The 27,196-nt window shown below is 41.1% G+C and overlaps 2 protein-coding genes across 6 annotated transcripts in view; one reads left to right on the plus strand and one right to left on the minus strand.

Moving 5' to 3' along the window:
• Positions 1-15,882, minus strand: part of ptbp3 (polypyrimidine tract binding protein 3) — a 57,564-nt gene extending 41,682 nt beyond the window's left edge. The window contains exon 1 of one of the 4 annotated variants that reach the window (XM_043250770.1): positions 15,720-15,882. Coding sequence is in view for 2 of the 4 variants with exons in the window: in XM_043250769.1 (XP_043106704.1) it covers positions 15,716-15,727 (12 nt within the window). In the remaining 2 variants the exon portion in view is untranslated. Of the gene's footprint in view, positions 1-15,715 lie in introns of all 4 variants that reach the window. The other 3 variants (XM_043250769.1, XM_043250772.1, XM_043250774.1) reach the window with 3 other exon arrangements.
• Positions 15,883-17,841: 1,959 nt separating this feature from the next.
• LOC122352374 (hydroxysteroid dehydrogenase-like protein 2) lies at positions 17,842-26,815 on the plus strand. 2 transcript variants are annotated; one of them, XM_043249789.1, is made up of 11 exons: positions 17,842-18,024; positions 18,578-18,741; positions 19,701-19,799; positions 19,877-19,991; positions 20,094-20,197; positions 20,302-20,400; positions 24,450-24,644; positions 24,999-25,070; positions 25,170-25,316; positions 25,903-26,031; positions 26,113-26,815. In XM_043249789.1, exons 1-11 carry the CDS (start codon positions 18,008-18,010, stop codon positions 26,223-26,225), a joined length of 1,254 nt encoding a protein of 417 aa, XP_043105724.1. In that variant the 5' UTR covers positions 17,842-18,007; the 3' UTR covers positions 26,226-26,815. The 2 variants fall into 2 exon arrangements, with proteins under 2 accessions (XP_043105724.1, XP_043105725.1); XM_043249790.1 differs by lacking the exon at positions 24,450-24,644 and having other exon boundaries at positions 17,846-18,024.
• Positions 26,816-27,196: the final 381 nt, after the last annotated feature.

Consider the following 27,196-nt stretch of genomic DNA (forward strand, 5'->3'; position numbering starts at 1 on the left):
GAGAGAGAGAGAGGCAGGAATGCGCGCACAATTGTAAAACGGGACGCTGTCTGTGCGCGTGGACGCATAGGATAAAAAGAAACGTGCGCGCGCTCGCGCTTATTAACCGAAAGTAAACAAGCGAGCGTCGTAAAACCGTAACCTCATACCACTGTAGAGAGGGAGCGAGCATCATCACGAGAAAGAGACGGAAAGCAACAGGTTGATGAGCAGTCTCCCTAGAAACAGCGGGGAACAGCTGTCCTGTGGTTTCGTGTTCAGCGACGCAACGCCATTACGAATCAACTTAAACTATATCGTGAACGATATGCAACCGCTTGCGAGGTTTTTAGCCATTTCGGTTTATCCAACGAAATGTATTTCCTGCGAATGTGCGATGCTTCTCATTCTTTGGTCGATACAATAAGTGCGCATTAAATTATATTGACAAATGAAATTGAAACGAATGACACCGGAAGTCTCGCACATACAAGTTAGAAGTGGCCCCGCCCGCTCTTATTTTGAAGTTATTTTGTGTTATTCTTTTTGGTTGTTAATTTACTGCGAATTTGTTTAGGCAGTCTAAAACATCTTGTTTCAAAGTGCATGGTTTTGTAAATTACATCAGCGTCGTCCCATTAAAAACTACAAAAATGTGACCTCACGTGCACACGCATAGGCTACTTGTTGCCAGATATTTGCCTGGCACCCATAATACAGTCATTTTTGTTTTTACTTTTACGGTCTTGGTATAACTTTATTTTGAAACATGCCCTAAAAATTAGTTTAAGGAAGTGACTGACCAAGTTAAAAAGGGCTGCAATCATCTTTACATTAAAAAAAATCGTTGAATATCACTGAAATGGTGAAAAAGACTGCATTTTTGCATTCACAAGCACAAGGCAGTTATGAAAGTACAAAACACAGAAATAGCCTCCTACACCCTTATTCACACTACTCCACTTAAAGTCGGCTGAAGTGCTGCGGATCTTCTGGCAAGAACTCATGGTTCCCTACTGGCTAGCAATTCAGAGTGCACTGATGCTACGCTCGTTATTGAGATATTCGCTTACGTTTTTTAGGAACTGTTAATTTCAGCTGCGCTTTTTTAGAACTCTGTGTCAAGTACGGGAGACACTGAGAAAGACGCGAGCACAACAGTCAGACGTGGCCGTCTATAGTGCATGTTTACGTACTGTAGAAAACAATGGAAAAGCAGCAGTGGAATTCAACACATACTTTACGAACGGCCTCAAAGAGTAGCATGACCGTGTCTGAACAGGCCCCAGCGACCCTGTTTACTTTTTATTCACCTATTAAAAAATATTCTTGTAGATAAATTTATTATTCGGCTTCTTTTTCTATTGTTGCATTTTGTAATTTAGATTTTTCTAATTTGACAAGTGTGTGAAACAGCATTATGAATTGCCGTATTCAAATGGGAGGCGTGCGATGATCCAGTTAAAGGATAATTCGCCCAAATTTGAGATATTTTAGATTCAGAAGAACACAGTAAATTGTACAGGTTTGTATAAATAGCGCAACGTATTAAATAAGAGATAAATGATGAGTTAAATCCCATTATGACTCGACTCTCGGTAATGTATTTATGCCCCGCCTCCAAACATATGATTACACTATCAGTTGTTTATCAGCAAGATTCGAATAATCTGATTGGACTTAGTCAGGGACACCCCTAGTGAGTATGGCATGAGCATAATGTACAAATCAACCGAGTAAGCGATTCATTCAGTGTTTGCTAGCTAGACTGTTTGCTAGTTCTAGCATGACGTGTCGCCGCTTGCATTATACCAATTAAAACAGAAGCGTCCTGGCACTGTAGTGCTACCTTACTGCTTCTACAGCGCTCGCAACCTTGCCGTATAGACTTTTTTTTTCAATTTAACAAAGTGTTCCGCTTTGACACACTGCATTGAGATCAGAATCATTAAATATAATAGTCAGCTCTGTTAATTATAACCTTAGCAGTTTGTCGCATTGCTGTCGGTGTAGGTGTGAGATAAAGCACAGATAGGATTGTGTGTGTGTGTGTGTGTGTTTTCCAGCTTCATTGTCTATGATATCTATTATTGAGACGGGCCCCCTTCGTCAGTAACCGGATACGACTGGACAAACACGGCTAACAGAACATTCCAATTAACTAGCGCTGCTGAAAGAGCCGCCGACTTATTCCGCGTGACACTAAACGCAAACAGCAGATAATATAGTACAAATGGAAAAGCAGATGACGGGAAAGCAGGGCTGGGAACACCACATACAGGTCCACGGTAAAGGAAAGCATTTTTAAGGGGTCTGACAATGGCAGGAGAATTTTACCTCGGGTAAAATTAACATCAAACCAGCAAGTGATATTTCAACGTGTCTGCATTCGCCGCGACATGCTGGGTCTGACACGTCTAGTGAAAATTGTCGGCGTGAGATTATTTTCAAGAAAAGCTGCCTGATCCAGAATTATAATTCAATTAATAATTTCTGAAACGCAGCCGGGTGAACTACACCTCCCAAAACGAGAAATCAAGTTGACACAGGAATTGCACGCTCTGTATTTCAGGGATACAGGTGAGCTGAAGTTGTTTTCGGTGGTTCACGGACACTCCTACGCGCCCAACCTCCCCAAATCTGCCTCCCGACGCTCTCCGGAGGGCAGCGAAAGAGGGAGCCGGGGTTTGGGGCCTTCCGCAAACGAAGGACGAAACGGGTCGAAAAGAGTCCTTGGATTCAAACTACGGGCTCTTTGTTGGGTTTTCTCTGTTGTGTGGATAGTTCAGGGACTGATATCCATCTAGTCTACATTCACACCTCAGATGCTGTCAGAACTGAGAGAAAACGGGAAAGTTAATCAACACCAGCTAATGAGTATTCGCTTCCTGCTCGACGTTCTTGAGGTTTTTGCCATGTTTTGTGAGAAACCTGCCAAAAACTTTTATTTAACGTGAAAATTGAAGAATTAAATAAGAAATCCCGTTTAACGTCTATATGCAAATACGGGAAATGTTGCATTGCATCTATTTTCAACTTTCATATCGACAGGAAGGAAGGAGGAGCATGATTTGTGCACGCCTCTGTGTGTAAGATGAATCATGGGTGTTTTTAGTCCTCCAAAAGAGATGCATATATATGGTAAAAGGTTGTTTTTAAAGGGTATTCTAGCACAGATGAGAGCATACAAAGGAAAAAATTAAGTATTAATAAAGTTTTTTTTTTTTGTATTCCTCTTGGTTTTACTCGTTAAATAGGAAACACAAAATATGGCAAATACTACAAATTTTAATACGGATTTTGGTGTATATTGGTGTAGAATTCATTTTCACTCAGAATTGCTTTAAAATGTCAGAATCATAAAGACACCGAATTGTTAAGAGCTAAAAATGCCTTTTTAAGTAGGCAAAGTAAAATAGTACTTTCTTGTAAACTGTACTCCAATACTCAAACATATTTTTTTTTACATGAATATTTTGATCTGTGGTTGAAATGTGCCTGAAGTTAACTGTCACGAGATTGTCTTTGTGCAAAATGCAAACGCGACCTGCTCCTGTTGTTGGTGAGATTTACCAAAAAAACCGAGTAAAACTGTGAGGTTTGCACTCAGTTCTAACCTTGGTCTCGCTATCAAAAACAAAACAGAACGGATAACAGCAAGACAAAAAAGAAAGAGGAACTGCAAACTCATGTTACTGCGAGGAGGGCCAGACCGGTGTCCATTTCCCTTTAATATTGTAGGGAGGTAATAAAGAGGAGAGAACTGAAACCAGCCCAGCTGACAGTGAGGCCAGATAGGAGCGGCCATATGATCCCATCAAACCCAGCCTGCCTTTTACCTGAGCTGCAGCGTCTGTGGGGGAGAACGCAGAAACCAGAACGCTGAGATGTTCTGTCAGCCTGGCTTTATAAACTGACCCTGATGCTGGAGCATGTCGACATGAATTCACTGCAACCAGATAACCAACCCTCAGAAACACTACAGAGAGATATACCAGTTTGTCTAAAAAAAAATGGTAAAAAAATAAAGGTTCTTCATGGCGATACCATAGGAGAAGCATTTCTGGCTCCACAAAGAATCACTCGGTCGAAGGTTCTTTAAAGAATCATCTCTTTCTTACCTTTTCATAATCTGAAGAACCTTCTTTCATCACAAAGAAGCTTTTGTGAAACAGAAAGGTTCTTCCGATTCTTACGGAGCCATTTAGACAAAAAAGGTTTTTCCACGGCATCGCCAAGGACCTTTGTTTTTTGTGTTGCAACTGAAAGCTGCAATTCCTCTAAGACTGCTGAGCTATCGATGGTTTAAAAAACAAACACTCGCCACGTTGTTTTAAAAGCTGTTTGGCTTTCTCGTATCTGTAAAGCACAAAAGGAGATATTTTGAAGAACGTGTGGACAGATGAAACAACGAAAGTCCAACATTCTGCTGAATTTCACTGTACGACGGGAGGCCTTTTCCAAAATATCTTCTTTTGGAGTAAAAGCAGCATTTAAAGTTTTTTTGTTGGTTTATTTCTCAGAGACTTGGGGCTTCCATGGTCATTTTTAACCATGGTAATTGTTTTCAACTTTTATCTTATAATTCTTATTCTTTCCTCATAATTCTAATTTCATATCTTACAATTCCGATTTTCACTTAGAGAAACGATGGCAAAGCGGTGCCGTTTCTAAAATTGGGTTTGCTTCAGTGTAGCACCGTCGTGAAAAGTAGCTGTGTGCAAACATCCGACCACAAAACAAAACCTAATATCTAAAACCCCCTGTAAGTAAATGCTACGAGGACATAAGCAAACATCTACGAGCTAACCAGCTAGTTAAAGATTTCAAAACGTGAATCAAATCGCTAAAAGTCAAAGATTCTGGAAAGCTTGCCCCACAGGACAGGAGAGAAACACGGGGTGAAGCGACGTGGGAGCCAGGTTCATCCGGGACACCGCATAGTTCTCATTCCTCACAGATGAGAAGTGAGGTGAGGAAGAAGGGGGAGATCTTTGGGCGAAACACAGGAGTACAGTAGAACAATAGCCCTCTCTGCCCGTCTCCCAGCCATGCTAGCCAAAACACAGGCCGCCAGCGGAGACCAGAAAGCCAACAGAGCGCTAACAATGCTCAGCAGTCAAAATACTGAGGCCTCTATGGTAACAGAGCAACGTGAGGGGCAGACACATTCAACAGGTTATCATGTGACGAGCCCAGTGTATGTTGGTTTTTATGCGTACGATAGGGTATGCGCACGACACCTTCAGAGTAGATTTCACCATTAGCACACGTTCATACTCAAATGTTTTCGTAGTAATTCGTTTGTCCACAAGATGGCTGTTGTTTCAACGTCGAACAACAAAGAAAACCGAACTACTGGAGTAACTAATGCTTAGGGTCAGGGATTCGACAAATATACATTCTATGAGTCCAAAGTCATATTTAGAGACCAGGACATTGTAGAGATGGCCCTTTTGATTTACACCAGGAGTAAACCAACTAGAAATTACCCAGACTGCCCAAGTAACTGCGTAACAACAAACTTAATACCATTCAGAGCAGGTTAGTTACCCTTTTGTATCAGGCCAGGGAGTTCTGCATGTCTACGAAACTTAAATGTTCTCTAGAAAATGTAAAAATCGACTTAGTTTTGAAATACTTCCACAACTGGGCCAACAGAAGGCCTGCGAGCTCATAACTGCTGACAAGGAAGAATGGCATCTGCTGAAAAAGCAAAAAACGCTGGCAAATTTACTCTACAGGATCAATGATGAAGTAGCAGTGAGAAGTTTTTTATAATACCTTCAAGGTCTGACTTTGCAGGTATTACAAAATGCACTAATACGGATGAACTCTAGCAATGGAAACTGATTTTACAGTATTAAAAAAAACTGTTTGTGGGAACTGATGATGGAGTATGAAGTGTAAAAGAAATAACAGGATTTTGTAGTCATATGACTGTGGCATTCTTCACAGAATTAACCCAACACAAAAAGAAACGGTCACAGGAAAATAGGTGACTGAGGGAAGAGGTCTCTTGGTGTGACGGTAGTTTAGAGACAGTATGTTATTAAAACAAATAAGGCATTGCTTTCTTAATGGTTTTTAATCAATTAATAGATTTATTTACCAAGTTCAGGTTATGAAAAAAAAAACTGTCTCTTCAGTCAAGTCGACACCGAAAAACGTCGTGTCAATTGCTCTGCTGTTTTATCAGAGAAAATTCAATGGTGTCAGCAAAGTGCTTTTGGAAGGATTTTTGAAAGACTTCCAGTGACAGCATATCTGGTTTAATAGCATGTACTCTTGGCGAGAGCAAAAGAAGGGGCAGTGGCTCTAGAGCGCTGCCAAAAATGGAGAAAAACTAGGCATTTGGGGTTTTCCCACCATCATTTAAGAGAGCTCAGCGCTTGGAAAAAATGAGAGCGCCATCCTCTGCTATTGAGTTTTTTCAACAGGCTGAGTCATGTTTTGACAATGCATGCTTTCTTTTTTTCATACTGGATGCTTGTGAATAATGGGATATTGGCATAATAATAGAACACATGGGTATATGACATTTGATGTGAGTTTTACAAGCCCAAAACATCAGCGGAAAGCTCTGTGAATTGAACCTGTTTGAAGCTTTAGACATGGTGCTCTGGTTAACCGAACGGCATCTGTCGTGCCCGGGTTTGGCAGACTGGTAGGGATTTGTTCTGGGGGAGACGGGGGTGTGTCTGGCGTGGCCAACTCCTCTAAATCTAGTCCCTGTAATTTACTCTGGGCTGAGTTTGCCACATACTTCACTACTGATTCATTCCCAAACATCCCTCCAAGTTGGAAGAAACAACTTTTACTATATACGGAATAGCACACTACCAATCTATCATACTACATATACTACAGTATTTCTGCAGTATGCAGTATGTATATTTTGTATGCACTGGTGTACTACATTTGCTAACAGATCACTGACTGGAATATTGTATCCCACAATGCAATACACTCAAACTGACCTCCTATTTACCAATAAAAACCGTAAAATCAACCACGATATTAAAAATCTACTCGTTTACGCAATAGTTAACACAAAAATAAAAAATGTGCCAGAAACTTTGGGATGATTTTTGGAAATACAGCATTACATCACTTACTCAGCAATGGATTCTCTGCAGCGAATGGGTGCCGTCAAAATGAGAGTCCAAACAGCTGAATAAAACGTCCCAGTAATCAACGCCACTCCAGTCCATCAGTTAACGTCTTGTAAAGCTGAAGTTTTAAGACATTCTGACGGCACCCATTCACTTTAATTCAATGAGTGTGAATTGTCCCCCTTTTTAAAATACTGCAAACTAGTTTTAAAGCCTAGCAGGCAGTATTTTCGGTATGCTAGTGCTACTTAGCATTTCTAAATTGTTAAAACAAATTGAAGTTATAAATTTGCCATCAAATTTACTTAAGAATGGTTTTAGAAATGGCTGGCAATGATGGTTTCTTACCACCAGCGAGAAAAAAAACATCTCATAACAGTATAGCACAATCAGAAATAGAAGCTTCTTTCTCTCTGTGCTTTGAGTGGCTTTTAACTGTTGAATAAATGCACTTCGAAAGGAAACCCGTGTAATCTGGACTGCAGAGAAGCAGCTTGACACTAGATGACAATGCATTACTTTCATAAACGTTCCTACATTAACGCCGTATGAGAACAGCTGATAGTTTTCAACGCTATTTATTCATCTCATAATATATTTAACAGCTCTGCTACACTCGTCCTCATACATCAGCTGTTCAGATAATGTAAAGTGCTTCACCTTTCACTTCAATCCACACATGCCGTAACGCAGTCACATGATTGCCGTTTAGTATTCCTGAACAAAAAGGCGAAACGCACTTAAATGGGACAGCAGCCCATGGGAGGGAGGGTGAACATACGAGAGGAAGATGATGAATGGCAGGAAGCAGGAGATTTTGCCAGACGTCAACAACATCTCTTGCTGTAATCCTTAGGATGGATGGAAAGCATGACGTTCCTCACCTGAGCAGAGGCCGCAGGACCAACTTGGGAAAAATATGAGCTGGATGTTACCGTCTACCAGCGACGACAAAATGGAAACTCTCTCAAAACTCTCTCGTAGGGTTTCGTTCACATTTACACAGGTGAAGATGTTTCGAGGAATGTTCATGCTGCTCGTTTCCACACAAACGAACCAGGTTTTCTGAAGCATATTTAAAACCAAATGCATTTACGCGATGAGCAAGAACCAATGAGGATTGTACAATAAATAAATAAATAAATAAAAAGTTGCATTCAAAAAAAGGTCAACTTTCCATTTCAAAATGATGCACAATCAAATGGGATAATTGCGATTTCTTTGTAAATATTTGTTTGTAGGATTAACAAAAATCTCATGGGTTTGGAAAAAAGAACTGATGACAGACAGTAGTGCCATGTCTTGATAAAAGCTGAGTTGCAATAATACAAGTTACGTAAAGTTAAAATAAAAACCAAGCAAATAAAGGAAAATCCAAATTCAGCAAGTCTCTAAAGTTTTTTTTACTCCCATTAAAACCAGGAAAAATATTTCTAAACACATACAGACGAAGCTCGCCAAATTTGACATTGCTGATACCAAAAGCAAATAACTTTCACTTTTCGTGCAACCGAACACATTTCTTTCTTTGAATATGCTTCTGAGGACAAGTGAGCTACAGCGGAGGGTAAGATTTTAAATATCTTTCTTTCAAGATTTTCGTCTGCTCTGCACACAAAGCTGCCATTCAGAAAATGCTCAATCGAAAAAGCTTAATATCTTCTTTTATGTTCCGCGTAAGAAAGAACGTCATACCGGTTCGGTGGAGTACAAGACACCGTTCCTTACGTTCGACTACTGTTTATTAACCAGTATGTTAAAGTCGTTCACTGAACTGTCTACATGCTGAAGCACGGGAGCTGGTTTTGCATGTTGCCATTATTCATGGTAACAAAATAAGGAACTCTCTGACAAAAGCCATTGTTGCTTGTCTCCATCACGTTACTTTTTCTCCATCAATCATTATAATGTGTGAGTGCAATCATCTACATGAGACCAAAGCCAACCTTGAAACGAGCGAACTCTGAAAAAGTAAGTAGCATTACACATAAGCTGGATCGTTTTGGGTCAAAGGGTCACGCGGTCTCGATGGCAAGGGAACAAGGCATTTTTTCGCAACCATTTTAGTGCGACACGTTTCTGAGCAAAACAGGACTTTAAACAAAATAAAGCTTGCTTTTATTCGTCGAGAAATGACTGGATGGTGAAAAGTGGCTTTTATATGACGAATCGTTCAACAACAGGCCTGAATAACTTGATTACGTTGTTTTATAGGGAAGAGCAAGTTATTAATCTGATGAACGATTATTTAAGATAATACTGTTGTTTTGGCATCAAGTGCAATAACCAATTTATCTTATGCACTAAAAAGACAAATGCTTGCTACGATACAAATTTCGAGAAAGTGCCAACATTGCGCCATCGCTCTCCTGATCCTGCAGTGTACAGGAAGTGCAGTAAACGAAAACAAGGAAGTAGTGCAAGCCTCCGGCAACACTGATCGATTCGTCCATATCAACAACATTAACGAGCTACATTCGTACAACGACGAAAACGCAAGCGGTGTTCGCCGTGCAAAAACCGAAAAGCGATGCTTGCCTTGGCGAACATCACGAAGTACTTTATTATGAAACCTTTAAAACAGACCTTTTTGTCTTTTGCGTCAAGCGCAAAACTCGCTCGGAGAAAACACTCATTCCAAAGCTCTTTGCCAAGATTACAGAAGGTCTTATTAAATAGTTCCCTTAGCTAAACAGAAAAGACATTCTACTGACTTTTAGAAAGACAAACATGGACAAGCTCAAATGGATGAGATCGAGTGGCGACAATTAGCTGAACATTAGAAAGAACTGCTGGAAATGATGAAAACAGCTAGTAAAGATCCTGCATCCTCAGATCAGACGGTGCCGTTTAGAAAGGAAAGAAGCGGTGTACTATGTGTGGAAATGAGGCTAGTGTCCATATGGCAGACATGTGAGTGGGCGAAACATGTCGCCTTCCTACTGATATCTAAAAGAAAAAAAAAATGCTGGTATATTCGAAATTCTACACAGCTGAGAAACAGTGGCACAGCGTTTAGATCTGAAAAGCCTGAACATCTTTTAATTTATACACATGTGAAAATGTAAACACACGCGCTCGGGGAGGCAGTTAAAAAGAGCAGCCTTCAATATTTACACAAGATCTTTTTATTCATACGAAGCCCAAGCTAACCATTACTGTCAAATTGTGTGAAGGTTGTTTATGTCTCCGCGCAAGACTAGAGCGATGGTAATTGAACAAAGAAGCTGGCGAACGTGACATTTAAGGCTAAACTCAATTTCAGTCGAGCCATGCCACATGCATGTCTCCTTGCGATATTGCAAAAGGGTCAAAAAGGGTCCAAGATAAAGAAAAGGAACGTTTTTAATATAATTATGTCGGTTTTAAAAATGTCATCTGGTGTAACCATCAAGTAAAAATATATTTTCCTATTTCAAATACAAGCCAGAAAACTCACATAAACAAATGAATATATTTTACAAATATGGTGAATTATTTATATTATTTTTTAAATAATTATTTAAAATCACATTTTGGGGAGTTGCACCACATGACAAGTTTTATAGGGTTTTTTTTCTCAGTAATTTTATACATGCTGGTTGCAACAAATGACTTCAATTAGAAATATATTATTTATATAGGGACGTCGAGGAGCTCATCATTGTATCCAAGAATTACTTTTTATACAAGTTTATATAAAGCCCAAACAAAATATGCATCACGTTACTGACCTAAAACACTACACTAGATTTTTTTTCCCAAAACTTGTCACCGTGCTGGTGTTGTGGGTCATTGTAATGTGGTTAGGGGTTTGTTTTCAGGTAGTGTGAACGCCGTCTAATATAAGCGGTGAAAGGTTAAAACAAGGTTAAGCGAAGTACCACTTCAAAGACCACTCGAAACAGAGGTCAACTATAAGATAGCAAGTTTATTTTAAGTGTAAACACACTATTACTAAGCTGCATCATCGTTTTCACATGTCGACAATAAAAATAGACCAGCAGCTTTGAGATCTTCATGAGGTCTCTGATCCCTGTGAGGCCAGCCATCACATGACAATGTTTTTCTCTGTTGTGCTCCAGGCCTTAATAAAATAAGACAAGAGCCTTCTCCATCCCCGTTTCTGATCTAGCGGTACAGTCCAGGCCCGTAACCTTCTGTTCTGACCTACATATAATGCCAATTCTTTACATTTAATAAATCGCCTCGCAATAAAAGCACTGATCTGGGATCAGTTTGTGTCTTCCATGTCCAAAAGAGTTTGATTGCATGGACAAGGAAAGCCGATGTCTGATAAAGCGCTCATTTCCTGCCGTGCTTTGTATGTTCACAGGTGTAGATGCCGTTTTGAATAGCCTGCTCTTATTTGTCATTGAATTAAGCTTATTTAAACCGTCCCGCATGGCGATGAACGATACCTCAAAATTATTTTTTTTGGTTTTTAAATCATAAAAACCACAAAAATTGGCCAACTTGCTTTGAACAAGAGGTCCAAAATCTAAGCAAGCAAGTCTTGGTATCCAAACATTCAGCGGTAGGAATGGACTTTCAAAATACGGAGGGAAAAAAACACTATGGAAGGCAATGCCAATAACTTTTGGTTAATGACGTTCTACAAACTATCCTCCTTTGTGTTTAACAGGAAAAAACAACTCAATGGAAGAACTTTTGAGAGTGAGAGGATGGTTAAAAATCCCACTACTATCTGTGTTTCGACAATGTTTTTGACTAAATAAAAATATCAAAAGATACATCAAACACTAGATACATTCACATTAATTGATCTGGCATTGCACATTTTCAAGAAGTCCAAAATTGGCAAAAAAGAGTGAAAATGAAGAGCTTTTAACATCCATGCGTGTTTGTTACACTATAAACGTGTTTCTTTTAACAAAGAGTTCTATATTCTTAAATACATTCCAAATAGGCCAAAACCTTTCCTTTAACAGTAGACACGTTTTTTTCTGGATGTATAGTGCATTTAATAATCTTGTAATAACTTAATTATAAAAAAGAAACTTTTTTGCTGTGAAAAGATTCCATGGTTGTTAAATATTCCTCTCGGAGCCATGAATGCTAATAAAACGCCTTTATTTTTTAAGTGGGTACGGATTGTTGCCATTCCATTTTTATTCTTAGAATGAAAAAATGCATCATGTCAAAATATCAAACATTTAAATGAGGCAAGACCTTGAATTAAATGCGAAACCCTGCATGCAACAGAGAGTACGATAGGTTTTCTGCTATACGGATGTTTTTTTTTTCAGGCCTCGTTATGCAGGAAGTATGGGCATAAAGCTCATGATGTAACCCACCACAATCTAGCAGGGGAACTTCCCCAACATCTCACACGGGTTTGAGGGAAGTCTCAGCTATCACCCACACTTTGCCTAATTATCGCAGCTCAGACTTATCAGGAGGATACGGACAGGATGAAACATTTCCTCCTGAAGACAACATTAGTCTAAAAGTGAGATGTCTTGGATGAATCACCCACACGAGGCAGCAAAGTGCCCATCACACGGTTTCCATTTTGGAGCTATTGTGATTGGGTTACAATGCATCATAATGAACTGTAGAAGCAATCATTTCTAATTCATGTGGGACAGAAGGCTGGAGTCTTTTTCTTGTGCAACAGGGAAAAACAATAGTATGTCATTTGGAGGAAGCTCACAAAACACAATAAAAGCTTATTTTTCATAAATGACATATATAAAGAAAAAACATAGATATGAAGTTAATTGTAAAGCATGCATAAATTCAGTGCAACCAAAACTACTAGTTTAACTAGGTTTTAAAAGACTTTTTTTTAAATCATAAAACATCTATATTTTGTTGATGCACTTATGCAGGATTTATATCACAAGAATTAGGATTTGCGGTTAAATGCACTTAATTGTCGTAAAAAAAAAATATGACTATACAAAATTGGTTTTGTATCACAGGAACAAAGATTGACGAAAACCAATTGTCGTCTTAAAACGAGCATAATACATAATTGAACCCGTTTCTTTATTTTAGTTGAAAAAAAAAAAAACTTTTTTACTCGCAGATTAAAAGGTTATTTTAATAAACTCTAAAGAACGCTAAATGGTGTTTCTGTGCTCGAAAACCACAAATATTGATTTGTTTTGAGCACAATAACGCCTTGTTGAAGTGAGGGCTTTGGTTCTGCTGGCGACCGGTCGGGCCAGTTTACAGCCCACAGGGCGACATCTCTCAAGTACACTTCGGACATTACCTCAACAAGGTCGGTGACTTACGTTAGAGGGCACTTGCAACGTGGATGCAGGTCGGACAGAAATGAGCTGATTTATTTCTAAACGACATCACTATATCGCAAAGCCTCGGTCGGCCACAGCACACAAACACAGGCCTCCACTGCAACGAGTGTCGAAAGCACTGTTTTACCAACTACCTTCCTTCCTTCTGTTTTCTAATCTGACTGGTTGGCCGTACTACGGTATAGAGTTGCACGTCAAACATTTACCAAGCATTCTAGGTTACCAACAAACTATTTGCAGTCTACATTCAATTGTTTAATGAGAGCCAACCAAATTAGGTTTATCTAGCTGAGCTCCACTGCAGCGCCGGTGGCTGATATCAAGACTCCGTTATAATTGAAGCGACGCGAACCGAAAGCCCCAATACCAGGTGGACACCTTAAGCTTCCACATTTATTAAAAGCCAATGAGAGACGCCGAGGCCAAGTGAGAAATGGGCATGCAGTCTTTCAGAAGCAGATTGTAATCCCCGCACCGGGGAGATGTGGGAGTTGTTTGATGGTGGAAATCCCCTGGGAGCGTGAAAATGCACAATTATCTAATGCTTTCGCTTCTGCAGCACTGCAACGGCACTTTATACGCATTGCTAAGTATGCCGTGCTACGGGATCGACTGTGGGAAAGATAAGCAGGCTAAAAAGGTGTAGCGCCGTTATAGGTTCTGTGTGAACAACGCGAGAGATTTGTCTTGGACGCAGAGGCACATTTACCAAAACATAAGCGTGGGTTGCGTGGAATAACAATTTCGATGAAAGCGTGTTTTACTAGCTTTATGTTGAGTCGGATCTTTTTGGTGAATCATTTAAACCGGTTCACGTGATGGATTCCTTCAGGAACGGGTAAAAGAATCAGCAGCTCACCAACCAAACTGCCACCTATAGCTTCACGCAGTGTACCGTTTGAGGCGTTCGAAAGCATAAAGAACATTATCGATCAATCCCATAATGCACTTGGTCAACCAATTTACACTCAGCAACCAGTATTCACTGTGTGGTGACAAATTAACTGAGAAAAAGGCATCTACAGCACTTCTGTCTCGCAACGTCTGAATTCACATTTGCGTTTACTCATTCAGTAATACCGGATTCATGTAGGAAATAGTGAATAATGGAGTGATTTCAGCCTATTTGCGTGCTGAGAATCAATCTTGGTGATTTATATAATGGTTACCATTCAGAAATATCACATATAAAAGGAACTGGAACACGTTTGTGACGCAAAAGCAGCTTTACCAACATGCATATGAGTATTTTTGAATAAATAAAGCATGCAAAACTACCCCCCGTGCATTATAATCGCGCGTTATATGAAAAGCCAAATAATAAGCAATGCTGTCCGTGTCTAAACACACTAAAAGCGCGTCAGGGACCTCGTGACGTAGAGAATCGCCGAACTGATTTTTGAGCTGCTCGAAAGAACCGACTCCGCGAAACGAGTCACTAAAAAAGGACGGGCAGAGCAACAATAAGTGAGTAAAATATAATCTGTGCAGCGCGCGGTCCCCCGCCCACGCGTTGCCCGCGCACAGGAGTGTAAACAAAGACGGCCAAGCACAGCACATATGTATACATATCTATATCTATACATGCAAGTGTAAAGATATGCGATTAATAAAGCGCTCGCGCGGTCGATACTGTAAACGCGCGTACAATGGGAGCGCGCTGTTTACCGCGACGCGCTGGCCGCGCGAAAGTCGTCGAACGTGATATCGCGATACAAAGACGCGCGTCGCGTTATTCTTTTACAATCCTCGCCTAAAACCCGCTTCGGACGCGCGAGCGCCGAGCGTCAGGAAACGCTGTTTTCGAGACTGGCTCGCTTCAGAAACGCCCCTTCGCGGCTTTAAAATGGCAGCAGCACATGAGGAGCTCTTATTTCCTTAATTCTCAGCACTCCGCCGACCCATTACCCCGCGTTTACAGAAGAGCGACGTTTAAACGCAAACGTAAAAACGAAAGCTAGCGGCAAAACCGCGTTAAAATCCAAACAAACCCACTTCCTCGAATCTAACTTTGATCGCGCTATGTATCACGGTGCCATACGCCCATATTTTGCATCTCAACAACATTAACGCGCGAGCGACGCGCGTCGCAGTCTCAGCGCGAGCCGGAGAGGGAAAACGTAAAGCGAAAGACTTGTCACTTGACTATTAATTTCCGTATGCGTTTAAAAAATAAAAACAAGCAGCCTAGGCTCACATCTCTAGCAGTTTACGCGTTTGCTCCCTCCCCCACTTTTCCTCCCATGCCATTTCTGACGTGCCATTATTATCATTACGCACAATAATGCAAACACTTCAATGCGAGAACGGCTCGACAAGCGCGCGGTAGGAAAATAAAAGACACTGGAAACTCACATACCCATCCATTGCACAGAGCAAAACAGAGGCGAGGTGAAATAACAATGCAAGCACGGGGAAATGAAGAAAGGGTGCTGCTGTTACTACAGTTCGACTCCCCAACACAAATTCACTCTCTCAGGCACAAAGGCACGCACACACTTCCTGCTCCTGACGCGAACGCACACACGCGCGCGCGCGCACACACACACACACACACACACACATACATGTACAGACGCTTCTCTGTACAAAATGGCCTCCCCTTTCGGCAGACACACCTTTGAAGAACCGCGTAATATTTTTGTTTGCTGGACGTTTTGTTGAAAGCGCCGATGTAGAGTTCGCCGCGGCGCGCGACGACAATAAGTTCCGCGCGTCCGCGTTTTTCAAGCCCTGCGCGCGTTCGGGGTCGTTTGTTGACGCTATCAGCGCTGGTATCTCTGCGGAGGATAATTTTGCTCGTGGAATATATTTATTAATTAGGGTAATGGGCCTTGGGGAAGAGCTTTGAGAGCTTGACGCTTGCGATAAACGCTTGCGTTAAAGTGTCAAACTCTTATGATATGGTGCATTAATTATTGATTGATGAATGATGGGTTTTTTTTAAACAATGGCTATTTTTACACGCTTATCGTATCGGGACAGCAGTGAAAATGTTATCTGCTCTGTATCTGAAGCGTGTAAGAACTTGTTTCACTTGTTGGACCGGCTTAGCTGCAGTCTCGTGCTTACATGGAGTGTGTGTGTGTGTGTGTGTGTGTGTGTGTGTCACAGAAAAGTACTGTGTAAGCAGCCTACATGTACACTATTCAAATGCATCGAGAGAATGAATCAGCTGAAATGTTATTACAGAAGTGTATACCAGGTAGTTTTAAACTAGTGGTCCCGGGTCCCCCGGAGGGCCACGAAGGGATGTAGTGAAAAACAGTGGAAAAAATAATAATGAACTAAACTTCTTATTATTTTTTAAACGCATGTAATTGAAATAAATATAGATGTCATTGCAATAAAAAAATTATTAAATGTATTTACTTTAAATCAAAAACGACAAAAGAATGTGATAAATAGGCTAATGTTTAGGGGTACGAGGAAATAGAAATATATTTAGAATAATTTTTACAGGGCATCATATTTAGTGGAGACTGAAAACCTATGGATGTAGTGTCTTGACTGGGAGAACGTGGAGGTGTTTATATCGTGCTCTCGAAACAGTTGCGCATTGTTATGGTAACAAAGTTGAGGAAAATATATTAGGAACCATGATATAATAAATGATAACAGATGACAAACATCAAAACGAAGAAACAAAAATGCAAAACAGGATAAACAATTTATTTAAATATTATGTGTATTGCCACAATTTTAATTCCGGGACAGCAGAGGGCGCTGCGGAGCGCGTTCACCACACGAATACACAACGAGAAAGAGATTGTAGTTTTCACTTGCAGAAATACAATACAAAACGTGTACTATTAATAATAAATTATTGCATTTATTTATTTATTTCAACCACTACATACTTTTTATTGGAAGGAATTTTCACATACATTACATTTTTTCCTATTTAAACAATAGTGTTTTGTAATAAAGCAAAATAGTTGAATTTTAGTTTTCAAATCAAATTCTAATTTTATTTATTAATAATAATTATATGAATAATTTTTAATTACATATTCTAAATTATTGTTTATTATGCCTTATAAATTATATATATATATATATATATATATATATATATATATATATATATATATATATATATATATATATATATATATATATAATCAGTATTGTAAGTGTTAATATGCATATAATCATAAAGGTTTTTCGCTAAATTTGTCGCTAACATCGTTGTTTTTTTGTTTACATGCAAAGTAAAGGGTAAATAAAAACTATTTTATTACGGTCTCATAATAAATAAAACAATGCATTTTGTTATGCTATGCAGGTAAATAACGCATTATATTAACGCTACAGAAGAGTCGTTGAATGACAGGATCTGCTGCATTATTTATTACAAATTTCTTTCCAATTTATATTTGGTTTGTTTTTTTTCTCCAATGATTTTATTGTTGTATTTGTTGAGCATTTGACCTTTTAGCGCATTTTCTAAACGCTCCTTTAAAAGCAGCAGCGCGCTCGCGAAGTGGAGCGAAAGATGGCGCAGTGTGAAATGTTTCCAGAGTAAAGGGCGCGTTCACAGCTTTCGTTTTCATCTGAGGGTCTTTCAGTGCGTGTTGGGTTTATTATTAGGCGCATTGGCTCTTCATTCACTTTCTAGATCAGCTCAGACACGGCGCAGCCACAATGCTGCACAACACAGGGTGAGTTTGTCTAATTCGTTGCTGTTTTACGCTCAACCCTTGTATTTTGTACTAGTGCACTTTAATAAGTTGTTGACTGGTATTTAAATATTTTTTTTTGCACGTAAGCGCACTATATTTTGGATGCGCCTTGAATGACTTACCAGGGTGCAGTTAATTTATAATTAATATTTCCCGTTATTATGCTATCTTAAGTATTTTTTTTTAGCAATTTTGACCTTTACCCTAATTTCCAATGCGCAGCTGTCAAGGAATGCCATGAAAAAACCAAACAAACGTGTGATTAACACAGCAGTGCTTCATGACACCTAGGACAAAGTGGATATAAAAGGTCAATCTGTCAATCAATCAGTCAATAAAAATACGTTTATACCGCATAGACCTTGTTGAGCTCCCTTGATAGGGAAAGATTGCTGTTTTTATAGCACTGCTATAATATATATATAAAATATATCAATCTCTGATTAGTTATGTTTTGACTGTCCGATATTGTTTGTATAGTGCATTGATCAGGTTAGGATTGGATTATAATACGATTCTGCGCTCATTTCAGGAAGCTGGCGGGATATACCGTCTTCGTTACCGGAGCGAGTCGAGGTATCGGGAAGGCCATCGCTCTCAAAGCCGCTCGGGACGGAGCCAATGTGGTCATCGCTGCCAAAACCGCTGATCCTCACCCCAAACTCCCGGGAACCATCTACACCGCTGCTGCAGAGAGTGAGCGCGGGACTCGGTTGAGCTTACTTACCTTTATAATGGGACACTACAGAGAGGAAAAAATTCAAAAGTAAAAATCCCATTCTTTGTCCTCATAGAGAAAGGGATTTAGAGCTAATGTGTCATATAATACATAACCCAGTTTATTAACTATAATTCTGCCACCCGCAGTGAATGCATTGGTGATGATTGGTTCAAGTTGTCTTCAATGCAATGCATCTATTGTTGTTCATGTTGAAATCATACCAGGCTGTAGAGCATTGATATGAAAATTGATCTGTATTACCAGGCTTTGTGCCAAGAAAATGTTCCTGACACCATTACGCCTCTCATCAGGAATGTTGTCAGGAGGCCATTGATTAATGGCCATTGGCTTGTTAATACCAACCAGTCATTACATGCTGTTCCCAACCTCTAAAAGATACTTCCATCATGGTCGTGCATCATCAAGTCTCTTACGTTTTACCAAGCAACTCTCATATTTTGAAGTAAAAGTTTGTGCAAAAATGTAAATTTGCCCCAGGATATCCAATATGTAGATTTGGAACAGATTTGGAGAAATGTAGCATTGATCTCTTGCTTAGCAATGAATAGGAGTCAATAGATAGTTAATCCCCACCACTCCAGTCCATCATTTAAAGGAACAGTTCATCCAAAAATGAAATGCTGTCATCATTTACTCACCTTCGAGTATTTCCAAACCTGTATCAATTTATTCTTCTTATTCTGCCAAAAAATTAAGGAAGATAATTTGAAGAAATTGTGTAACCAGGCTGTTTTTGAAGAGAAACTGTGGTTCCTAATTATACTTGTGATGTTTTTATCAACTGTTGGGACTCTTATTCTGGCAGCATCCGTTCACTGCAGAGCATCCTCTGGTTCACAGTTTACGTATTGCTAAATATTTGCTAAATAAGATCATGTGTTAAGTCTATGACAGATTAACGTCTGTTTGATAGTTGAGGCTGTTGGAGGGAAAGCCCTGCCGTGTATCGTAGACGTCCGTGACGAGAAGCAGATCAATGACGCCGTGGAACAAGCTGTGAAGAAATTTGGAGGTGAGTTACAGCATATGAAATGCCTCGTATTGCTAGGCTGTGGTTTGGTCTTTAATCTTGTGGGGTTCTGTTGGCAGGGATCGACATATTGGTCAACAATGCCGGTGCCATCAGTTTAACGGGAATTCTGGAAACTCCAATGAAGAAGGTCGACCTCATGCTGGGCATCAATCTGAGAGGACCGTACCTGACGTGAGTATTTATCACAAAAAATAAAAAAAGGCAATCGACGGGTTATCGGCTTGTTTTGAACCCACACTATTTTTCTAACTGTGGCCGCTGTTTTCATTACAGGTCTAAACTGTGCATTCCACATCTTCTGAAGAGCAAGAACCCTCACATACTTAACCTCAGCCCACCTCTAAACCTCAATCCCATCTGGTTCAAAAACAACACGGGTGAGTCCGTTCTTACATTCTCTGCTTGGGACTATCAGTGAACATTTATTCAGTGATAATAACAAATGCTGACACTGATCTTGTTTTCCGCTGTGTCTGTGTAGCGTACACCATGGCGAAGTATGGCATGTCCATGTGTGTTCTTGGAATGGCCGAAGAGTTCAGGGGAGCTATCGCCGTTAATGCCTTATGGCCCAAGACAGGTAATGGCTTTCCTGCATCAGTTATTGAATAATTCAATTTAGAGATCATTAATTCATAAGTAGATATTGCTGAGTCTATATTCTGTAATAAATATCTACAAAAATCCTACAAAGGATTTTAATATTAAAATGATAGTTCACCCAAAAATGAAAATTCTGTCATCATTTGCTTTACCCTTGTGTCATTCCCAGCCCATAAAACTTTCATTCATTTTTGAAACATTACTGAAGATATTTGTAATGAAACCTTGGAGGTTTCTGTCCTTCTGATGTAAATTTATTCCAAAAAAATTATCAAAACTGTCCAAAAGTCTTTGCAGAAGTAGTTTAGATGAATCGATTCTTCTGACGCAATTGTTTTATTTAATGCATGGATGAATTTAGGCTTTTACTCGCTTACAAACACTGATCAAGACATATATAGAGCTCAGATTTGTTCTCACTTAAGGATCTTTGAGCTTCTGAAGAACCAACGAGAGTTGTTCTGGCATGTCAAACAGTCATGTGTGATCATTTTCTACATAGTCTATTGATTATTGAACTATAGGGAAATGTAAGGGCCACGTTTACAATCAAATCGATGAATTATCCACGGGATTTTTATCATTAACACTTCATTTATTAACATTTAATTACTTTAGGGTTAGGATAAGGGTCTGTCTTACGGGTCACTTGCATGAAATTATGCATAATTTATTATAATAGTACATGTAGCGTGTAACAAAGGCACCTTAAAATACAGCGTTATCAAAAAAAAAGAATTCCTTGAAATGAAATCATATTAATAACTATTAACTGTTAATAACTAAACTATTGTGTGGCTATAAGCTAAAACTGACATAATGTAAATATATACTGTGACGTGGTGAAGAAACACACAGCAAGGAGGGCTCAAATCAAAACCCCGGAGGGTGGATTTATTTAACAAAGAAAGCCAATAAAATACGGGTGAAAGTCCCAGTCCGTGCTGCGGTGCTCGTTCTCTTCCTTCCTTCCTTCTTCCTGGTGCAGAGTGAATTTGTGCCGTGGGGTTCAAGCTAACCGATCTACACGCTGCTTTCTGCAGGGGACAAGAGAAGAGCCGTTAACACAAACGGTCATGGAAGCGAATGCTCGAAGTCAGCGAGCCGTGTGGCCTTTTTATGCCAGTTTGCTGACGAGGGACAGCTCTCCGAGTTTGACGGGTACCCCATGTCCTGCGTGGATGCGTTGTTGGACTGACTGGGAAGGGCCTGGTATATCTCCACACTCGACTTGACTAGGCTACTGGCAGGTACCCTTCTCAAAATCCTCCAAACCTAAAACTGCGTTTTCCACCCCCAGCGGACACTAGCAGTAACGGACCCTTCCCTTCGGTCTTCATGGGGCCCCCGCAACCTTCCAGCGCATGATGGACGTCGTCCTGTGGCCCCACCAGACCTACGCCGCAGCCTATCTAGACGACGTCGTCATCCACTCGGAGACCTGGGAGGACCACCTGGAGTGCTTGCGGAGTGTGCTGTCCGAACTCCAGAGGGCTGAGCTTACAGCCAACCCCAGGAAATGTCACCTGGCACTGTCGGAAGCAAGATACCTGGGTATGTAACCGGGCCGAGACCATGACCTTGTCACCGAGCTGGAATTCCTGTGGTTGGGCTGCCTGGTTGTAGTGCCGCTGTTGGGCCTGCTGAGCCTTGCACAAGAGGTCCCGGTCTAATGGCATGCTGTGGTCTATCTGGTCCCTCATCTCCTTGACGTGCTCCACGATGGTGCGATGGGCTGCCGGCTGCTGCTCCCAGGCCTCCTTGGCAACATCCAGGAGGCCCCATGGCTGTCGACCAAAGAGGAGTTTGAAGGGAGTGAAACCAGTTGAGGCTTGGGGAACTTCTCGGATGCCGAAGAGGATATAGGGTAGCATCAAGTCCCAGTCCCGCCTTTCCTCGGCCACTACGCGTCAGAGCATTTGTTTGAGTGTTTGGTTGAATCTCTTGACCAGGCCATCCGTCTGGGGGTGGTAAACCGTGGTCCTCAACTGTTTCACTCGCAGCAGCCGGCAGAGGTCAGCCATTAGGCAGGACACGAAGGGGGTACCCTGATCGGTCAGAATCTCGGCTGGTATGCCGACCCGGCTGAAGAGGAGGAACAGCTCTTTTGCAATGGCCTTCAGCGTGGAATTTCGAAGGGGAATCACCTCGGGGTAGCGGGTGGCATAGTCGACGATGACCAACATGTGTTTGTGTCCATGGGCAGACTTCGGCAACAGCCCCACTAGGTCCATCCCGATGCGCTCGAATGGGCACATCGATGATGGGCAGCGGAATGAGTGGACTGGGGGGAGGAGAGCGAGGCGTAGTTAGCTGGCACAATAGGCAGGCCTGGCAAAACCGTTTCACGTCCGCATCGAGACCCGGCCAATGGAAATGGTCCCGAATTCACTGGGCTGTATTGGCTGCTCAGAGGTGTCCAGCCATCGGATGGGAATGGGCCAGCTCAAGGATCGCCTCCGTCTTAGACTTGGGCACGACCAAGAGCATTTTCTCCTCCCCCCTCCGCTGGGCGACGCAGTACAACAGGCCATTTTTCACGACGAAGTGCAGAAGAAGATGGGGCCCTGGCTGCACATCCTGCTCCTCAACAACACGCACTTTTGGCCAGCAGTGTTTGAGGCGGTCGTTCTCTTTTTGAGCCTTGGCGAATGAGCCCCCTCCCGATACCTGTTGGAAGATGTCAAAGAAACGGTTAGAATTCTGGGAGGAGAACTCATCTTCTCTCTCGCTGTCCGAGGCCAGCAACGCCGGGCGGGTCTGTGGCTCGCAGGCTGGCCGTTGTTGTTGGCGGTTCCCTTCTGGGGCTGGCCGGCTGAGTGGCGGCAGCGAGCAGGTGATCAAAACCCGGCCAGTCTCTTCCCAACAGTACTGGTACCGGGAGGTCTTTAACCACACTGACTTCCACTGGCCAGGACCCTGGTTTGGCCAAGACATGGACACGCCGAGCCAGAACTTGCAGGGTGTCCCCATGCACACATGTGATGGGAAGCAAAGTCTTCTTCTTCAGGCAGGGAGGCGTGGGTTATACTCCCAGCTGTGAAACTGCTGGGCTGCGGCTATTGGCAAAAGGGTCGGGAGAGGATCTCTTGGTGTACTTCAGTGTAACTTTCTGCCGTAGGGCAGCGATCTCCTGCTCCAGTTCGCCCTGTCGAGTAGCCAGGTGATCCATGATTTGCTGCGGGCGGACGCTAACCTCAGTGAGCCGTTGTAGCAGTTCTTCCATGGCAGGAGAGGAGCGCCACGCGAGAAACTAAAGGGGAGATAAAAATGAAAAAAAAACAAAAAAACAGAGATGAAGACGAGATCACTTGCCGGTGTTTCTTCACACTCTTGCCCGCATTCTACACCAGTGTGATGAGGTGAAGAAACACACAGCAAGGAGGGCTCAAATCAAAACCCCGGAGGGTGGATTTATTTAACAAAGAAAGCCAAAAAATACGGGTGAAAGTCCCAGTCCGTGTGATAAGCGTGCTGCGGTGCTCGTTCTCTTCCATCCTTCCTTCTTCCTGGTGCAGAGTGAATTCGTGCCGTGGGGTTCAAGCTGACCGATCTACACGCTGCTTTCTGCAGGGGACAAGAGAAGAGCCGTTAACACCAACGGTCATGGAGGCAAATGCTTGAAGTCAGCGAGCCGCGTGGCCTTTTTATGCCAGCTCACTGACGAGGGACAGCTGGGACCGATCAGCCTGTGACGAGCGGGTGCACATGCTCCTCATCGGTAACCAGGGCGACGCTGATGGCTGCTCAGGACGCTCGTCACAATACCTTGAATGCAATGTTACGTTGCAATATTAAATGTAAATGAGCGTGGTTGTGGTGTCGTATGCAAATAAACAACAAGAAGCTGAAATAATGTTCTTCTGTGAAGTCTGTTGGTCCACGCGTACCATTGTTTCACTTTTACTGATATTCAGAGCTTTAGAGCAGTATGTACTGTGAAGAATGCCGAAAAAAGAAGTGGAATTGAATGTTAATCCAAATCAACAATACCTGAATTAGTCTTGTTGCTTCATCTACTTTTAGCCATCCAGACGATATTAATGGACGTGATGGGTGGTTCTGGGATTGATAAACAGTGCAGGAAGGTGGAGATCGTGGCTGATGCAGCCTACGCCATCTTTAAACAACCCATCAGCTTCACGGGACAGTTCGTCATCGATGAGGACATTCTCAGGAAGGAGGGCATTGAGGACTTTAATGTATATGCTGTTGAGCCAGGTTGGTTACGATCCTGGGAGTCACAATCCGATTCCAAAATGATTCTTGATCCACATATTTGCAAAAATGCATCTTTACAACATTTGTGTATCAACTTCGTATAGAAGTATTTGAAAATGCAAGTGCATTTAACAGCTGCTTCAGGACAAACAATAGATTTTTTTCTCCAAACCAACAGTATTATTTCATGTCAAAGTGGTAAAATAATAAATTTTCCTCTTTAATAATTACAGATATCAATGATTTGGTTCGTATAAAAATTTTATTGTAGATCCTTTACACAATAACATGACATTTCTAAACTACTAAACTACGAATGTCGACACATCAAACAAAACATTTATATTTTTTTAGATCATCCACTGCTTCCTGACTTTTTCTTGGATCTAAAGCCAGAGGATCTAGTCAGGCAGATGGAGGAGCACGGTGAGTTATGAGGCATAACAGAACATTTCCATTCATTTCCAAGCGAACTTCGGCAGACGTCTCCGTTAGTATCTATATTTATTTGAACTCTCCCTTCAGGTGCCAGTCCAGCTTTCAAAGTTGGAAAAGCCAATGCAGATTCTTCCGCCGCGGGACCTATTTCTGACTTGTTCAACAAAATCAGAGGAATTCTCAGTCCAGATGTAGTGAAAACCACACAAGCAGTGTACAGATTCGATTTAACAGGTACTTATGATGTGATATTTAAAATTCGATGGCTTTTAATCAATGTCTGTCAGCTAAAGCACTTTAATTTAAACACAAAATGTCTCCCATTGGGTACGGAAGCCCATTTCTGCCACATACTGTAAATTACGCCACACAAAATTATGGGGCCATATGAAGTAAATTTTGAGAGAAATCATGCATTGTCATTGCTGAATTACAAGCCCCTTGACTTATCTCATAATTATGAACTATGTTGACGTTTCATTATTGCTTCCTATGTTCATATTTTAGCTATATTTTAACTTTTTATTTAATTATTTAAAAATGAACAGTATTTCATGTTGAAAATATTGGACTCACAGGTTTTATGGAATACAAATATCACTTCTGACTAGCAATTTCAATTCATAAATCATGGCTGTGTCATAAACTATCATTAATGTCCTGCAAACTTCAGCTCCATCCGTGCTCCAGCACACCTGCCTGTAATGATCAGGTAACCTGAAGCTGCTTCAGGAGTGTTTGATTGGGTTCGGGGTTGAAATCTGCAGGACAGCAGCTCTCCAGAAGCCGTTTACTGAATGTTTCCTGGCGTGATTGACAGGTGAGCACGCCGGAGTCTGGTACATCGATCTGAAGAATGATGCAGGAAGTGCTGGCAGCGGAGAACCACCCGTCAACGCTGACGTCGTCATGACGCTGGACAGTTCAGATTTCATCAAGATGTTCGGAGGTACAAAAAGTGTGGCTTTCACACACTACTGACAAACATAGAGGGTGAAGTACTGATGAAAACCATGTTCTTTATCAATAGGGACGTTGAAGCCCACTATGGCCTTCATGTCTGGAAAGCTGAAGATTAAGGGAGACATGGGGCTTGCCATCAAACTGGAGAAGATGATGGTCATGATGAAGTCTAAGCTGTGATATGATCACTCACTCTACCGTCTCCTGCCTTACTTGTACATGATCTCTTTTCTGAATCTCTGCATTAAGCCATTTTTCTGATGCAAATTTTAATAGAGGAATTTCTGTTACATTTTCTTCACTGCATGTTATTTATTAGTATACTTTAGGTTACACTTATTGCAACTGCCGCTGGTTCAAAAAGCATCTCCACAGTAATTAAGAACTTATTCATTAACTTTATTGGCTTTGATTTTCTGCTGTGTCAGAACAAGCATTTAATGCTTACATTTTAAGAGCTATATAGTAAAATGTATTTTGCTTAACTTTGCTAATAAATACTGTTTAAAATGATACACTGTATACTTCACTTTTTTTTCCTTAAACATTTGTGAATAATGCAAAGAACAAAAAAAGTGTTTCATTGCTTTAAACGTGTTACAATTATTCTGTAGTCTTTAAACACGTTTTTGTTGTTCAGACGTCAGGTTAACCTTCCAATTTAAAGTCTTCTTTTGCCAAGAGTGCAGCTATTTATTGTAAATGACGTAAATATCAAATGCTGTCATGTGTGGTTGTGTAATAAATTAAATATAAATTCAGTACATGCACTTTGCCGGTGTTGTGGAGGTTCATTTTAAAATGCATTTCACTACAGATTACAAAATACATGCTTTTGTAACATACTTTGAGATCACTCAGATTTAGTAAGTTGATGGCAAAATGCTTTTTTAGTGAATGAATGTTGGTTCAAAAAGACTGATTCATTAATATAATTTCCTTGCTGGACTGCAGAAGCGGCTCAAAGCTGTCTACAGCAGAAGATCTCCCCCAGCGCTTCCCTTGTGGGCATCCGGTGATGTCAAAGTCATTTCCCAGACCAAATTTCCACAGCAATGTTGGAAATGTCACACCGCGGGAACACTGGGCTCCAGACATCTAAACCTGATTTTCGACTGCCCAACATGTTTCCACAAATGGCAGTGTTTCAC

The sequence above is a fragment of the Puntigrus tetrazona genome, chromosome 10, assembly GCF_018831695.1.
Source record: "Puntigrus tetrazona isolate hp1 chromosome 10, ASM1883169v1, whole genome shotgun sequence".
NCBI lineage: Eukaryota > Metazoa > Chordata > Actinopteri > Cypriniformes > Cyprinidae > Puntigrus > Puntigrus tetrazona.

Bases quoted from the DNA above. Each gene is read 5' to 3' on its own strand.
- LOC122352374 (XM_043249789.1), top strand. The intron at 20,198-20,301 runs GTGAGTCCGTTC...GTGTCTGTGTAG, and splicing joins CTGGTTCAAAAACAACACGG to CGTACACCATGGCGAAGTAT. The intron at 24,645-24,998 runs GTTGGTTACGAT...ATATTTTTTTAG, and splicing joins TGTATATGCTGTTGAGCCAG to ATCATCCACTGCTTCCTGAC.